This window comes from Procambarus clarkii, chromosome 13 (assembly GCF_040958095.1).
Source record: "Procambarus clarkii isolate CNS0578487 chromosome 13, FALCON_Pclarkii_2.0, whole genome shotgun sequence".
NCBI classification, from domain to species: domain Eukaryota; kingdom Metazoa; phylum Arthropoda; class Malacostraca; order Decapoda; family Cambaridae; genus Procambarus; species Procambarus clarkii.
Window position 1 is genome coordinate 24379030 of NC_091162.1, and position 15826 is coordinate 24394855.

General features: G+C 46.3%; 1 protein-coding gene across 5 annotated transcripts in view; it reads left to right on the forward strand.

The window, feature by feature from the left end:
* The window catches only part of LOC123757091 (cartilage acidic protein 1), a 293121-nt gene that overhangs the window by 103389 nt on the left and 173906 nt on the right, over window positions 1-15826 (forward strand). For all 5 annotated transcript variants that reach the window (XM_069323801.1, XM_069323802.1, XM_069323799.1 and 2 more), the window contains exon 3: window positions 6210-6302. In XM_069323801.1, the coding sequence (XP_069179902.1) occupies window positions 6210-6302 (93 nt within the window). The remainder of the gene's footprint in view (window positions 1-6209; window positions 6303-15826) is intronic.

Genomic DNA, 15826 nt, shown 5'->3' on the forward strand with positions numbered 1-15826 from the left:
AAAGCATAATCAATGTCTAACAGGACGTGATCAGTCTTTCCCAAGGGAGGAAGGTACTGGATGTCAAATATCTCTTCTTCTTTCCTGGTGAATACTAGATCCAGTACTGATGGTACATCTCCTTCCCTCATTCTTGTGGCCTGCTTTATGTGTTGATACAAGAATGTCTCCAGAATGAGGTTCACAAATTTACATGTCCAAAAGTCCTCCATTCTTGCTTCATAGGCCTCCCAGTCTATTGCTTTAAAGTTGAAGTCCCACAGTATCAACAGTCGTGATTTATCCTTATCTGCTTGTACAATAATATCTCTCATGACCATTATGAGGCCCTCTCGTTTGTCATCCAGTTCTTCCTTTGTCCATGTGTTGCTTGCTGGTGTGCTGTAGGCATTTAAAATTATCAGCTTATCATGCTGATTCCAGATCTGCAATGCCATTATGTCAATATGTCGAGGGTTTTCAAATATTAACTCTCTTACCTTCAGGTGTTTTTTCACCAGTACATCCACTCCTCCCTTCCTAGTTTTCGTGTCACGTCTCCAAACTGAATAGCCTCTTGGGAATATGACTTCATTTATTATATTTCTTTCAAGTTTCGCCTCTGATAATGCGACAATATCTGGGACCCTAAGCTGGATTATATCTTGCAACTCCAAAGTTTTTGATCTCACTCCATCTATGTTGGTATATACAATTTTCAGGAACATGTTCCCTTTTCCTTTGCTCTTTACTCCCCTTTCCACTACTGATCTTGTTGCTTTGTTTTTATGTACCATTTCACAAGCTTTCCAGTCCCTGTCACTTTGTAGAAAAAAAAATTTCTGTCTTCTTCATTTCTATCTCCATTTAGATGTTTTGCCTCAATTAGGTTCATTTTCAGCTTTTCTCTGTCTTCCTTGGAGAGGTCTTGTCTTATTGACCAAAGTTTGCCAACCTCATCACTCTGCAATTTTCTGGCATTTCTAAGCACTTCCATCATGTTTTTCACTCCATTAAACGTCACCCTTAAGGGGCGGTTCTTGTCTTTCTCATATTTTCCTATTCTTCTAAAATCACTGACATTTTCCCTTGAGCCTTCTCCTAAACCTACTACTTTCTCTTATGATTTTCATCTCTTCTGCTGCTCGGTCCACCCTAGATGAAATTTCCTTCTCTAAACATCCAAAAATTATTATGGACTTACTTCTGTCTGCAGTTTTTGTACTAGTTTACTGATGGTAACCAGTTCATTCCTAATTGCTTGCCTAATTTCTGTTTCTTGTTGGTCATTTCTGGTTTTGACTTCTGATTTCGACTTTTTTTTTTTTATTTTTTACTTTTGATTTTGACTTTTGATTTCTGGTTTTTGTGTGGGACTCTCGGACCGCTTCCTTGTCTCTTCCTCCGGAGTCTCTCCTTCGGCTGCGGTTCCGCATGCATTTGTTTCTGGGGGGCTCCTGGGTCTGTGTGGGAGCCTGAACTTTGCGATGATGGTCTACGCGCCAGGTCGGGTTTGGCTTGTCGGCTGTTCTGGTTCCTTCTGCCTCTCTCGCTATTGCTGGGTTCGAGCTCCGAGGGCCTTGCGTCGGCTGCTGCGGCCCCGGCTTGCTCTTCGGGTTTTTCGGGATTCAGTGCCTTGGCGCCTACCCGACCCCTCGCTCGATGTTCATGGACGTGTCGTTTCTTGGCTGGGGCTTTGTGACCAGTGCTCACCAGGCCGACTAGGGGCAGTGGGGTCCATCCTTCCTGTGGGCCCACAGCACGGTGCGAGAGTTCGCAGTGGCGTGGATTGTGCTTCGGAGGGTTCGGGTCGTCCTGCGGATTGACGAACCGGTTCCATTCGGACTGCTTCCCGGTGGTTCATTGCCTGAACTGAGGGGGTTTGATGCGGTCCTTGGCTCTTTGGGGCTGGTCGCTTCAGGTGACTCATCTGCTGAATTCTCAGGGTTTGGCTCTCCTGGTGGTTCATATCCGGGGGTGTCTAACGTCCTTGCGGATGGCCTGTCCCGGTTTGTTCCCCTGTCCACGGAGTGGACTGTTGATGCCAACTCATTCAGTTGGCTCTGCCGAAGGTGGACCTCTTCTCGTCGGTATGGTCGAGGTGTCTCCTGGTATATGTGGTGCCCTTCCTCGACCGTGAGGTCATCGGGATCTACACCTTCCGGCAGGACTGATCGAGGTGGGGGTTCCTGTACCTCTTTCCCCCGGTTCAGCTGTTGCTCCAGGTCTTGGCTTGCTTGGAGACTTACCAGGGGCGAGTAGTCTTCTTGGCTCCTTGGTAGTCGGTCCAGCCATGGTTTAAGACGCTGCGTGCATGGTGTTTGAACCTTCTTCTCGAGTCTACGCGTTTGGTATCTTTGACTCGAGTTTATCACCATCACCATTTATCACCATCCGTTTATCACCACTTGTTGGTTACAGATAGATCTGTATGGTGATCAGGTGGCTTTCTTGATCATGTCCCACCTGCGGGCTTCCTCGCGGCGGCAGTATGAAGTTTCTTGGCAGTCCTTCCATTTCTTTTTAACTTTTCGTCGTTGTACTTCGCTTTCTGTTCTGGTGGTGTTGTCCTTTCTTTCGTGGTTGTTCCAGGACCAACATATTATGACGAATACTGTCGCCTCATATCATACGGAGCTGGCGGAGCCACTGCAGATTGCTTTCTGTATAGATGTTACTTCTGTGCCGTTTCGCAAGCTGTCTCGTGCATTGTTTCACCTCCGGCCTGCTCATGCGCCGCCTGAACTGTCTTGGTCGTTGGCTAGAGTGCCCTCCTATCTGTATTTTCGGTTTGTTGTGTCCCCTTCAGTTCAGGTTTGCTTTTCTAAGGCTCTTTTGCTGTTGGCATTGGCCTCTGGGAGTCGGGTTGCGGAGCTTCATGCTCTTCTCCGGCGCAGGGGTTTCTGCTCTTTTGGTTGTGGTGATAGGTTTGTTTGTCTGCAGCTGTCTCCTTTTCTGGTGAAGAATGAGACTGCTGCTTTCCAGAGAAGTCCTTGGTTTGTTGATGCTTGATTGGTCAGGCCGGGGATGCATCATGTGTTGTGTCTGGTTGTGGGCCCTTCGTCGTTATTTGTGCGCCACGGCTTCTGTGTCCGGGGACGCGCTTTGGGTTGATCCAGTTTCCCTTCTTTCCTGTTCTCGGGTACGGGTCTCTCAGGTCATCTGCAGGGTTATTAAGTCTAGCCAGCCTGTGGTCTATCTCCGTGCCCATAATGTTTGTAAGTTTCCTGCTCTTGCTGCCGTCTTTGGTAACATGTCCTGGGCTGACATTCAGCCACGGGGTTTTTGGCAGTCGAACAGGGTCTTGGCTGCACGCTACCTCGTTAACGTTCCTGGGCCTAGTCGGGTCTGTGCCGCTTTGGGTCGGCGGCTGCAGCCTGTCTCGACTTCAAGTTGAGATGTGGAGCACCGACCACGTACCAGGTAAGTCCCCTTTTTTCTTTTAGTCTTTGGTGAAGTAGCTCCAGGGAGCCGTAGGGGCTCTCCCCAGAAAACCAGCGTTGGGTGTAATGAAACGCCATTTTCTGGGTGAGTCCCAGGGGGCCCCGGCAACCCTCCCTCCCTCCCTCTGGTCAGCGGTTATCGTGTGTTTTGATATCCAACCTCAGAACTGCAGGGTGGATAGCAGACATGCGGTGCAGCTAATGTGATGTCATGATTGTTTACTCCTTTTCTTTTGGGGAGTTCTGTCCACTCGTTTGTCTATTTTTGTCGTTTTTAACCAGAATAGGGGTTTGTTTTGGGGGCTTACCTTTCTGGGTGCCTGTCCCAGTCGATGGCAGGTATACAGTAGAATGCTCCAAAATCACATGTGCATTTCTACAGGCCATTGCTCCTCGTGCCTCTCTGAGGGGGCCAGGTTCTGGCCGTGGTCCCTGGTAGGCCTAGAACTCCACCCACATCGACTGATGCCAAAGTTAGGGATATCCTTATCAACCTGGATAGCTCCGGGGAGAAAATGGCGTTTTATTACATTGAATTTTTTTATAAAAAATTAAACAAAGCACAAAATTGAAAAAAATTGAAAAAATAAAAAAATGTTAAAAGGTTCATTCAGTGTATGTCAGGTAGGCTGCTCCATTTTATATGAAAACTAAAAAAAAAAAAAAAAAATGACAAAATTGAAAAAATAAATACTGTCTCCACTCGATCATCCGGACTATATGAGAAGGCCCCCCAGCCGGATTATAACTTTTTTCGGATAATGGTACTTTTTCACCTACGAGTCCAAAAGTGACCATTTCCAACTATTTTTATACTACAAACGACGTAATTTGAATTGCCTTGCCACATATAATTAATAAATATTCAACTAGAAACCTCAACTTACCTTGTTGGTGTTCGTCTTCTTGATTGATGCCACACATCTTGAAGTTAAGAATTCTTAACAATTTACGTAACTTATACTAACACAACACTAAAATTAACACTTAAAATTACTGTACAGTTCATTAAGCAAAGTTAGTTTTGACTGTCAGCTGCTGAAGCCTCACTGGTTGAAGGCATTTGGGTTGCCTGTGAGGCCTCACTTGTTGAAGGTGCTTGGCTTGCCTGTGAAGCCTCGCTTGTTGAAGGCACTTGCTTGCGCCTCACTTGTTGAAGGCGCTTGGCTTGCTTGTGATGCCTCACTTGTGGAAGGCATTTGGCTGCCTGTGACGCCTCATTGGTTGAACAACACGTAACTTGTCCTTAATTGCTAGGACAACCTTCTTCCTCTTAACACCTCCAGAACGATTGATGTTGCTACCAGACATAGTCTTGGCCAAAAATGTTCAAAGTTGCTATGAAAATAAAAAAGTTGTTTAAAAAAATATTTCACTAATGGCGCAGCACTGTGGTATAACACGAGCGACAGGAGCACATGGGTTGACCAGTGTTGGATGGGTCCACTTGGGGCAGCTATAACACATTACGTAGGCCGCCAGGAGGAAAAACTCACAATATTTTTTAAGGAACCTTCAGCCTGTGCACATTGCTTTTAGGAAACTTATTTATTTGTTATTACATAATTACTAGTACTATTTCATTTGTTTTTGGCTATGATTAATTGTTCTAAAATTAATGGTAATTCCTGTATCCAGGTGGTCCCTCCCTACACTCCCCGCCCACCCTCCTGACACCACCCACCCACCCCACCCCCTCCTCCACCAAGATGGCAGACGGGATTAATACGGTACGGCCGATTTTTTATCCGGCCAAACCAGCTTTCATCCGGTTCCTGTGGCCATTTTGGCCGGATATTGAGATAACTTTATCCGGTCACGATTTTGGCCATATAAGGGCGTTTTCCGGATGTTCGAATCCCGGATAATCGCGGGGTTACAGTATATGATTTATTCAGTGTATGTCAGGTAGACTGCTCCATTTTCTATGGAAAATAAAAAAATAAAATAAAATTTAAAAAATTTGAAAAAATAAATGTCAAGAGGTTCGTTTAGTGTTTGTCAGGAAGGCTGCTCCATTTTCTATGAAAAATAAAAATAAAGTAAAAAAATTGAATTTCATATTGATTTGGGGGGGGGGGTATTGTACTATATTTTAGCAAGTACAAAATGAGTGTTATTCGGTATAAAATGTATTTTTAAGTTAATATTTTTGGAGGTGTGGAATGGATTAATTCAACTTACATTATTTCTTATGGGAAAATTCGTTTCGACTTAAGACCTGTCTCTGGGAACGGATTAAATTCGCAAGTTGAGGCCCCACTGTACACATCAACCCAGTATATCTCTGGGGAGCTTCTGGGGTCTCACCCAGAAAATGGCATTTTATTACATTCAGCTCTGTTTTTTTTTTTTTGCCCAGAAAATGGCGTTTCATTACATTCAACACTTACGATTTTATTGATGTGAAGTGCATGTCACGTTACATCTGCCCAGTATAGCTGCACTACTGTGTCACGTCACACTTGGTGTTCACATGGACAATAAATTTAACTTCAGTTGCCATGTACAAAATATAAAAAAGTCTAAAACTGTAGGCATACTCTCAATAATTTGATATCAGGTACTTAGGTTTGCCCTGTACACTATGCAGTATTATTCACTCATATATCCGTAGTTAAGACAAATGATTGTAAGAATATTATTTTACCAAATTACAGGTGATACTTATGTAATATTACAAATATAAAATCATTGCTCACTAGTTCTATAAATTTGCACTTCTGAAATTAGATTATTTAATATTTGATGCCAGATATTAGTTTTCTCTTGGTTTACTTGCTACAGGAAGTGTTTTGAAAGCAGTACACTTCATCTCTGCTTTGGAATGGCAGTCACAGATATAGATAATGATGGACAGCTGGAGCTTATTGTGGTGAGGTCAGTTATTTTGTATATGTTGAATTCTACCCAATTATTAATCTTACATTATATTTTATTGTAGAAGTACAGTTAAATTTTTTAAATATTATATTTGATTGATCCCTAAGGTAAGTTTCATCAAGTACTATACATTGGACGAGAGCATTACCTTTCACGCAAATTGTCATTATGGCTCTGGTGCAAAAGTGAAGCCTGCAATCATCCCTGCAGAGTCAAAGTGCTAGGGATGTACGAGACAAAGTTCACTCATTGTGGCTCAACAAGTCACAGTGTAGGACTGAGAACAGGAGATGCTTTTTCACCCATGGGGGTTATAAACTCATGGAACTGCCTACCCACTGAAGCCATAAATACCAGAACTCTGTTAAGTTTTAAAATCTACTGTACTTGGAAAAGATCATCAAGGCAAATGGGGGGACCTTCGACAAGCTGCTGGCTTCCTGTTAAAAAATCAGGTAATAAATACTGTACTGGCACAACTCCAAATTGTGGATTAAATAGTTCTGTACCCCTTCCTGGATTTGTATGAAAACCAGAATTTCCACAAATTTGCCCTTACTGGAGAGTCCCCAGTGGCTCCCTGAAGCTGTCTTGCTGAGATTGCCCTATGCAAATGGGTTACATCAGACACAGGAGTTCGTTTTAGCCTTTTGGGGACCAGAGCCTCGCGGCTGAGTGAACAGTGCTCGGGGAACGCGGGAGAGGGGGGGGCGTAGTCCTAAGGGCCCAGGTTCGATTCCCGGCCGAGGCAGAAACAAATGGGTAAAATATCTTTCACCCTGATGCACCTGTTCTGTGAAAAAATCTATGAAAAATTCAACCCCAAAAAGTTCAAAATCCCAAGTTCTGCCAGTTGTGACAGATATATTTGTTGACTAATTTCATTCTATCCTCACATAGTTAGGGATGGTTATGCACTTTCCAGGATGTAGAGGTTACAACAAAATCAGATAACAAAAAAGAAGAAAAAATAAATAAAGAACTTTTTTTTAAATTGGTGAAAGTAACAGACACAGTATTAACACTGGGCAATGTATTTATGTGATATACAGTACAGTACAACCTCGATTCAATGTACCCCGATTCAACGAATCTCCGGCTAGTTCGCACACTTTTCAGGCCGGATTTACACACCCGGTTCGACAAACAATGGTTCGCCGAAGTGGGGGATGTTCAGATTTGCTTACGATGTCGAGACAGAGGTCACAGACTGGTGGAAAACTTTCCCATTCTATCACAGATTACAATTAATAATTCGCTCATATGACAAGTTCGATCTCACAAGTGGACCACACAAGTGAACCGCACATGTGGTCCACAAATGGTCCACAAGCTTAAGATGTTGGGACAGAGTTCACAGAGTGGTGGAAAACTTTCCAATTTCATCACAGGTTACAATTAATAATTCCTTCATATGACAAGTTGGATCACACAAGTAGACCACACATGTGGGCCACACATGTGGAAAACAAGTGGTCCACAAGCTTACGATGTTGGGACAGAGTTCACAGAGTGGTGGAAAACTGTCTCATTCTATCTACAATTAATAATTCCTTCATAAGACAAGTTGGATCACACAAATGGATCACACAACATGTTAACCATATGAACCAAACACAAGCCAGAATGGTCCACACAACAAGTAAAGCATATTAACCAAACACCAGCCAGAGTGGCCCACACAAGTAAATGACTGAGTTTCAATGATTTTCGTTTACTGATTTGTGGCACACGTATCTTTGTAAATTAATTTAACCCTTAAACCGCGCATATCATATATATATGATATCAGTGACAAAACTGAAACCGTGCACATCATTTATATATGCTTTCGTGTCTAGCGCTATAATTTAAACGCCCCGCCTGGGATAGGGGCAGCTCTAGTACAGCCACGACCAATAGTTGCCAAATGCCACCTAGAAAAAAAATCCAGGCCAACATTCTTCGGTGTTAGAGCGCCAGTATTGAGCAAGTCACCAAGGCTGGTGCACGCAGCACGAGCTCACAGCACCGCTGTTCAGCTTGTGACCACAGCATCGCCTACAAATGCCATAATATACATGATACTGCTATTATTTAGTGATGATAGTATTATAGAAGACCCCTGAATGTGATAAAACTGACCAGGATTCTGATAATAGCAGGATTGTGGTGATATTTAGCGCTGTGCTCCATGGAGGGAGGAGTAAGGCTGTGGGAATGAGGGTTGTGGCATTGTCTTCTGACTGTGTGTGGCCACCTTTTATTGACTGCACTCACCATACCAGCTTAGTGGTTCGCTATGGTGAACACAAATGTAGATACTTAAATATAACGTGTGTATAGTGTGAGATAACAGCGAGAGGAGTAGGTTGGGAGCCGCCATTTTGGTGAGGGAGATGCGTCGTCTGCACGACTTGTCATGTTGTTAATTACTTTTGGCCACTATGGTCTTTGGGCACCATACCAGCTTATTTGTACAGGTATGGTGAATAAAACAGGTAGATACAGTGGTACCTTGGAATGCGAGTGTCCCTGTATGCGAGTTTTTCGGAAGACGAGCAGTATTTACTCCAAAAATATGTCTCGGAAGGCGAGGGTTACCTCGGGACGCGAGTTTGTTGATACGCGTACAGGCCGACCTAGCGCGTGGTGGTTCGGCGATCGTCGCCCCTCTGCCCCGCCGCCCCTCAGTTTACCATTGTCTCGCGCTCAGTGACTACCCCTACATCAATTCTTCTCGCGGATTTTCAGTGTTTTGTTGGATTTTTGGTGATTTGTCTATACAATTTGTTATTATATATCTCACCATGGGTCCCAAGAAAGCCAGTGGTAAGGATAAAGGCCAAAAAGCTCATGTGAAGGATGACAATAGAGGAGAAACAAGAGATCATTCGGAAGCATGAGAACGGTACACGTGTTGTTGAACTTTGTAGGCAGTACAACAAAGCCACATCAACAATATGCACTATACTTAAGAAGAAAAATGAGATTATGGGTGCTAAAGTGGCAAAAGGAGTAAGAACAATAACGAAACAAAGACCACAAATACTTGAAAAAGTGGAAAAGTTGTTATTAATTTGGATACACGACAAGGAGTTGAGGGGTGATAGTGTTTCGGAGGCCATTATTTGTGAGAAAGCCAGGATGTTGCACGAAGACCTTCTAAAGAATACCCCTGCAACGAATGATGCAGATACGAAAGAGTTTAAGGCAAGCAGGGGCTGGTTTGAAAAATTTAGAAAGAGAAGTGGTATCCATAGTGTTACAAGGCATGGGGAGGCAGCCAGCTCAGACAAACCAGCCGCTGGACGATTTATTGACGAATTTAAAGAGTTTGCAGAGGCTGAGGGATACCTACCGCAACAAGTGTTTAATTGTGACGAAACAGGACTGTTTTGGAAAAGAATGCCTAAGAGGACATACATTACCAAGGAGGAAAAATCCTTGCCTGGACACAAGCCTATGAAAGATAGGTTTACGCTTGTGCTGTGTTCAAATGCGAGTGGCGATTTGAAAATTAAACCCTTGCTAGTGTATCATTCTGAAAATCCAAGGGTTTTCAAACAGTATAAAGTGCAGAAAACCCATTTGTGTGTGATGTGGAAGTCTAATAAAAAAGCATGGGTGACTAGGCTTATTTTTTCGGAGTGGGTGAATGAAGTGGTGTGCCCTGCCGTAGAAAAATATCTGCAGGAGAAACATTTGCCACTCAAAGCCGTGCTTCTCCTTGACAATGCTCCTGCTCATCCTCCAGGCTTGGAAGATGATTTGTTGCCTAGATACAATAAATTCCTCACAGTTAAATTCCTTCCTCCTAACACCACTCCTCTAATTCAGCCTATGGACCAGAAAATCATAGCAAATTTTAAGAAACTTTATGAAAGGGCACTTTTCCAGAAATGTTTTGAAGTGACTGAAGCCACAAACCTCACCCTCAAAGAGTTCTGGAAACAACATTTTAACATTTGTAGTGCATTAAAACTCGTTGACAAAGCCTGGCAAGAAGTGACTCAAAGAACCCTGATCTCTGGCTGGAGAAAATTGTGGCCTGAATGTGTGAGAGAACTAGACTTTGAGGGGTTTGAGCCTATAAATGATGCGCCTATTGTTGAGGAAATTGTTAGTCTAGGCCAGCAAATGGGCTTGGAATTGGATGGTGATGATGTGGAGGAGTTGGTGGAAGAACACAACGAAGAACTGACCACCGAAGAACTCCTAGCCCTTCAACAGGAACAGCAAGCCAACGCAGCAGCGGATGATTCTGCAGTGGAGGAGGAGGTGGCAGCAGCACCAGCGAATGTCCCTTCTGCAGTAATTAAGAAGGTGTGTCAGATGTGGGAAGAGATTCAAACAACTGTTGAACAGACTCACCCAGAGAAAGCTGTAGTAGGCCGTTGTCTTAATCTTTTCAATGACAATGTGATGCCTTACTACAGAGAGAGCTTGCGAAGAAGGGAAAAGCAAGCTTCCATGGACAGATTTGTGGTGAGGAAATCGAGCAGTGAGCCTCAGCCAGGACCTAGTGGCACTCAGATAAAACGTCCCAGGGAGAGCACACCAGAAAGGTCGTCACTGCCTGATGTGATTATGGAAGGGGACTCCCCTTCCAAACAGTAACTCCTCTCCTCCTCCCCCCTCCTCACCATCTTCCATACGCCTACAGCACTCGACAGCAAAGTAAGTAATAACTGGAACATAACATAACATAACTAATTTCTAGTGTGTGGTCTGGTCAACTGGAACATAGTTTTGTAGGTTTATTTAGATGAATTAGGTAAATTAGGTATAAAAATTTAGTTTGATGTGGGGTTTTTGGGGTAGTGAGGAATGGATTAATTCACTTCCCTTTATTTCTTATAGGGAAATTAGCTTCGGAATGCGAGTTTTCGGAATGCGAGTTTTCGGAATACGAGGCGTCTCCAGGAACCAATTAAACTCTTAAACTGAGGTATGCCTGTACTTATATATAATGTGTGTGTATAGCGTAATAACACCACAAACAATATTGTTGGAGGAGAAATATTAGTGCGTCTGTTCTTGAGGGCGGCCGTCACCAGCTGACTGTGTGAGTAGCTACGTCTTTGTGCCTTTACTCACCATACAAGCTTAGATGTACAGTTATGGTGAACAAAACATGTAAATACGTATATATAACGTCTGTGTATAGTGAATAAATGCAAAAACAGTATTGTGGGAGGAGAATGAGGGCGAGTGAGGTGTTGTTGAGGGAGGGAGTGGCAGCGAGAGGCTGGCTGGTGTGTGGCGGTCATTCCTCATTGCTTTGTGTCTCACAAGACCAACTTAGTAGTTCGTTATGGTGAACAAAACATGTAGAAACTTATATATAACCTGTGTATATAGTATACAGAGCACCACTTGGTTTCCGAACCCCTTGGGGACGAGACCCGTCGGTTAACATGTAAGTTCGTATACGAGAAATAGAGGGGAAAAAATAAACTAGAAATGTAAAAAGAAATTTTTCCGAAAAATTTATGAAAAAAACTCTAGGGAAAAAAATCGTCAGGTTCATGGCGTAAATGCGACCGTGTTTTGTTTGTACTCATCAATAAGTGAAGTCCTGATCCGCTTTATAAAAGTCCTTAATTGTTCCTAACTGATTATTAAGACGTCTGGCAAACATCCTCTGGATGTTTCCTGCCAGCCTGCAGGAACATCCTGCCTAAAATATACGATGATGTACTGTACATTTAAGAAACAAATCTGGGTCACAGGTCTGTGGAGTGTGGTTAGGCTTAGGAGTCAGCCGGTCCCTCCCCCACCACCGACACACCTCCCCCTCTCCCCCCACCACCGACACACCTCCCCCTCTCCCCCCACCACCGACACACCTCCCCCTCTCCCCCCACCACCGACACACCTCCCCCTCTCCCCCCACCACCGACACACCTCCCCCTCTCCCCCCACCACCGACACACCTCCCCCTCTCCCCCCACCACCGACACACCTCCCCCTCTCCCCCCACCACCGACACACCTCCCCCTCTCCCCCCACCACCGACACACCTCCCCCTCTCCCCCCACCACCGACACACCTCCCCCTCTCCCCCCACCACCGACACACCTCCCCCTCTCCCCCCACCACCGACACACCACCCCCACCCCCCCACCCCAAACCCATACACACACACACACACACACTCTCTCAAAGGTCACGTGGTTCACGGCTCACTTCAACACCCATATATCGCTTCCTGCCTGCCTGCCTGCCTCCTTCCCAGCCTGCCAGCCTGCTTCCTTCCCAGCCTGCCTCCTTCCCAGCCTGCCTCCTTCCCAGCCTGCCTCCTTCCCAGCCTGCCTGCCTGCCTCCTTCCCAGCCTGCCAGCCTGCTTCCTTCCCAGCCTGCCTCCTTCCCAGCCTGCCTGCCTGCCTCCTTCCCAGCCTGCCAGCCTGCTTCCTTCCCAGCCTGCCTCCTTCCCAGCCTGCCTCCTTCCCAGCCTGCCTGCCTCCTTCCCAGCCTGCCTCCTTCGCAGCCTGCCTCCTTCCCAGCCTGCCTCCTTCCCAGCCTGCCAGCCTGCTTCCTTCCCAGCCTGCCTGCCTGCCTCCTTCCCAGCCTGCCTGCCTGCCTCCTTCCCAGCCTGCCAGCCTGCTTCCTTCCCAGCCTGCCTCCTTCCCAGCCTGCCAGCCTGCCTCCTTCCCTGCCTGCCAGCCTGCCTCCTTCCCAGCCTGCCAGCCTGCCTCCTTCCCTGCCTGCCAGCCTGCCTCCTTCCCAGCCTGCCAGCCTGCCTCCTTCCCAGCCTGCCAGCCTGCCTCCTTCCCAGCCTGCCTGCCTGCCTCCTTCCCAGCCTGCCAGCCTGCTTCCTTTCCAGCCAGCCTATCTTCGGGAATGAGCCGGTCTCACCCCCACCACCAACAAACCACCCGCTCCCCTACATCCCATCTCTCAAGGTCACGCGGTTCAACCGCGTGACTACCACTCACTCCCTGCCTGCAAGCTAGCCTGCCTGCCTGCCTGTCTGCCTGCCTGCCTGTGCCTGCCAGCCTGCCTGCCTGTGCCTGCCAGCCTGCCTGCCTGTGCCTGCCAGCCTGCCTGCCTGTGCCTGCCAGCCTGCCTGCCTGTGCCTGCCAGCCTGCCTGCCTGTGCCTGCCAGCCTGCCTGCCTGTGCCTGCCAGCCTGCCTGCCTGTGCCTGCCTGCCTGTGCCTGCCAGCCTGCCTGCCTGTGCCTGCCAGCCTGCCTGCCTGTGCCTGCCAGCCTGCCTGCCTGTGCCTGCCAGCCTGCCTGCCTGTGCCTGCCAGCCTGCCTGCCTGTGCCTGCCAGCCTGCCTGCCTGTGCCTGCCAGCCTGCCTGCCTGTGCCTGCCAGCCTGCCAGCCTGCCTGCCTGTGCCTGCCAGCCTGCCTGCCTGTGCCTGCCAGCCTGCCTTTCCCTCCCTAATTCTCACTACTACTTCCATCCCTTCCTGCCTACCTCCTAGCATCTCTCCCTACCTCCCCCTCCCTCTTAGCATCTCTCCCTACCTCCTAACATCTCTCCCTACCTCCCCCTCCCTCCTAGCATCTCTCTCCCCCCCCTCTCTCACTGATTCTCCCCCCCCCCCTCATTCATACTGCCTCCCACCTAAACTCCATCGTCCATCCACCCACCAGTCAGCCATCACTGACGCAATGCGTGCATTTGGAGCCGACATGGTGCACAGATGTTTCTTGATTGTGCAGATATGTAAAACAAAAGCACAGAATGAACATTCCAGCCTTATGGCAATTCAAAATAATCGGAATAATAGGCCGTGAATCTGTGAAGTCACAGTGGGCAAACTGGACCATCGCCCACCCACCACCACAAGCCGGCGTGACGCTTGGTGGACCCCTTCCTACCCGAACTTTGTTCGGGTAGCATGACTCCCCAACCCCAATCGGGAAACTGGAAGTTTCGGATAACTAAAGTTCGGAAACCAAGTGGTGCTCTGTAGCAACAGCAAAACTATTTGTTTATTGTTTTATGAACATAATAGTTGAATCACTAATATGCACACCATAATTTTGAGTACAGCGATGGTTCACACATTTTATTATATAAATGTACCACAATTCACTATGGAATAATATTACTGCAAAAAACCTAAGAAATAATCAATCAGAGACATTGAAATAATTAGGTAATAATATATTTGTGGCAACTGCCGTCTGACAGCTCTGGCGGAGTAGACTTCGTCTGGCGAAGGCTCTGCCAACGCCCCTTTTTTGCCACACTTCCCTACCCTATTGCAGCTAAAATATGCCACCTACGATTTTTTTGTTATTTTTTCCGTGATCAGGGAACAAAAATGAACACTTCTATAAGACGAAAGAATTTTTTAGAATTTTTTTTTTTGTTGCGCCTGTGGGTGTGAATTCCATTTGGGCCCCTAGCAGTTTGAGGGTTAAGGGGCGGTTCTTGTCTTTCTTATATTTTCTTATTCTTCTAAAATCACTGACATTTTCCTTTCAGCCTTCTCCTAAACCTACTATTTTCTCTATGATTTTCATCTCTTCTGCTGCAACAGGTACCTGCCTGTTGCAGCAGATACACATACACATGTGTGTGCACATATGGATGTGCATACACACGTGTGTGTAACATACCTTGTGTGTATGTGTATATACATGATATGTATGTATGTGTATGTGTACTTTTTCTTTCGGAAGGGGACTCTGTTCCCTTCTCTGTTGACGGGGCGCTGGGGGAGCAGCTTGCTCTGTTGACTCTCGTATGGTCCCGCTATTGGTGGGTGCATTGGGCGTGGTCGATCCGCCCCATCCTTCTGGGGTTCCCGTCTGCTCTTTGCAGACATGGGCCTTTCGAATCTGCGGTTCTTCAGGACTTCTTCAGTCTGCGCCCTGGTTTCTATGCCCTCCTCGGAGGACTGTTGTCTCCTGTCCGGCTTCTGTTGGGGCCGGGTGCCTGAATGGTGGCCCTGGACCTCCAGGTCAATTATTGGCACTTGGTGTATTTTTGCATCTTTACCGGATCTTGGTGCCCTGTCTGAATCTGTTTGAGATTCGGTGTCTGGCCTACCTCGTCGACTGGCTGGTGTGGGCTCCCGGTCAGTCCGCTTGTCTGCTTGCCGGGGTGTGGTTCTTTCCAGATCGCTGGGTTTGGTTTCCTGGTGATCTGGAGGCCATTCCATCTGTTTCCTGTCCCGGGTTCGGACCTGGCTGGTTCAATTTTTTCCTTCTCCTTGGCCATTTGTGCATAGGTGCGTTGCATATCTTTCGTGCACTGTTCTATTCCCTGTGTAACTTCCTCCATCTGTCCTGACAAAAGCTGTTTCTCCTGTTGAATTTCCTTACCTAATCCTATTGTAGTCATTTATGTTTAAGTTTGCTTTAACTTCTTCCAAAGATATTTTTAAGAGTTTATTTTCCTCTTCCATGGCTTTGCAATTTGTTTCCAACTGATTCTTGTCCTTGCACAAGTCTTTCACTAAACTCTCAAGACATAAAACTTTGCCTTTCAAATGGTCATTACTTTCTTTCAATTTACTAATTTTTTCTACATGAGAGTTCACTATAGTATCTAATTTTACCAACTTGTTATGTAGAC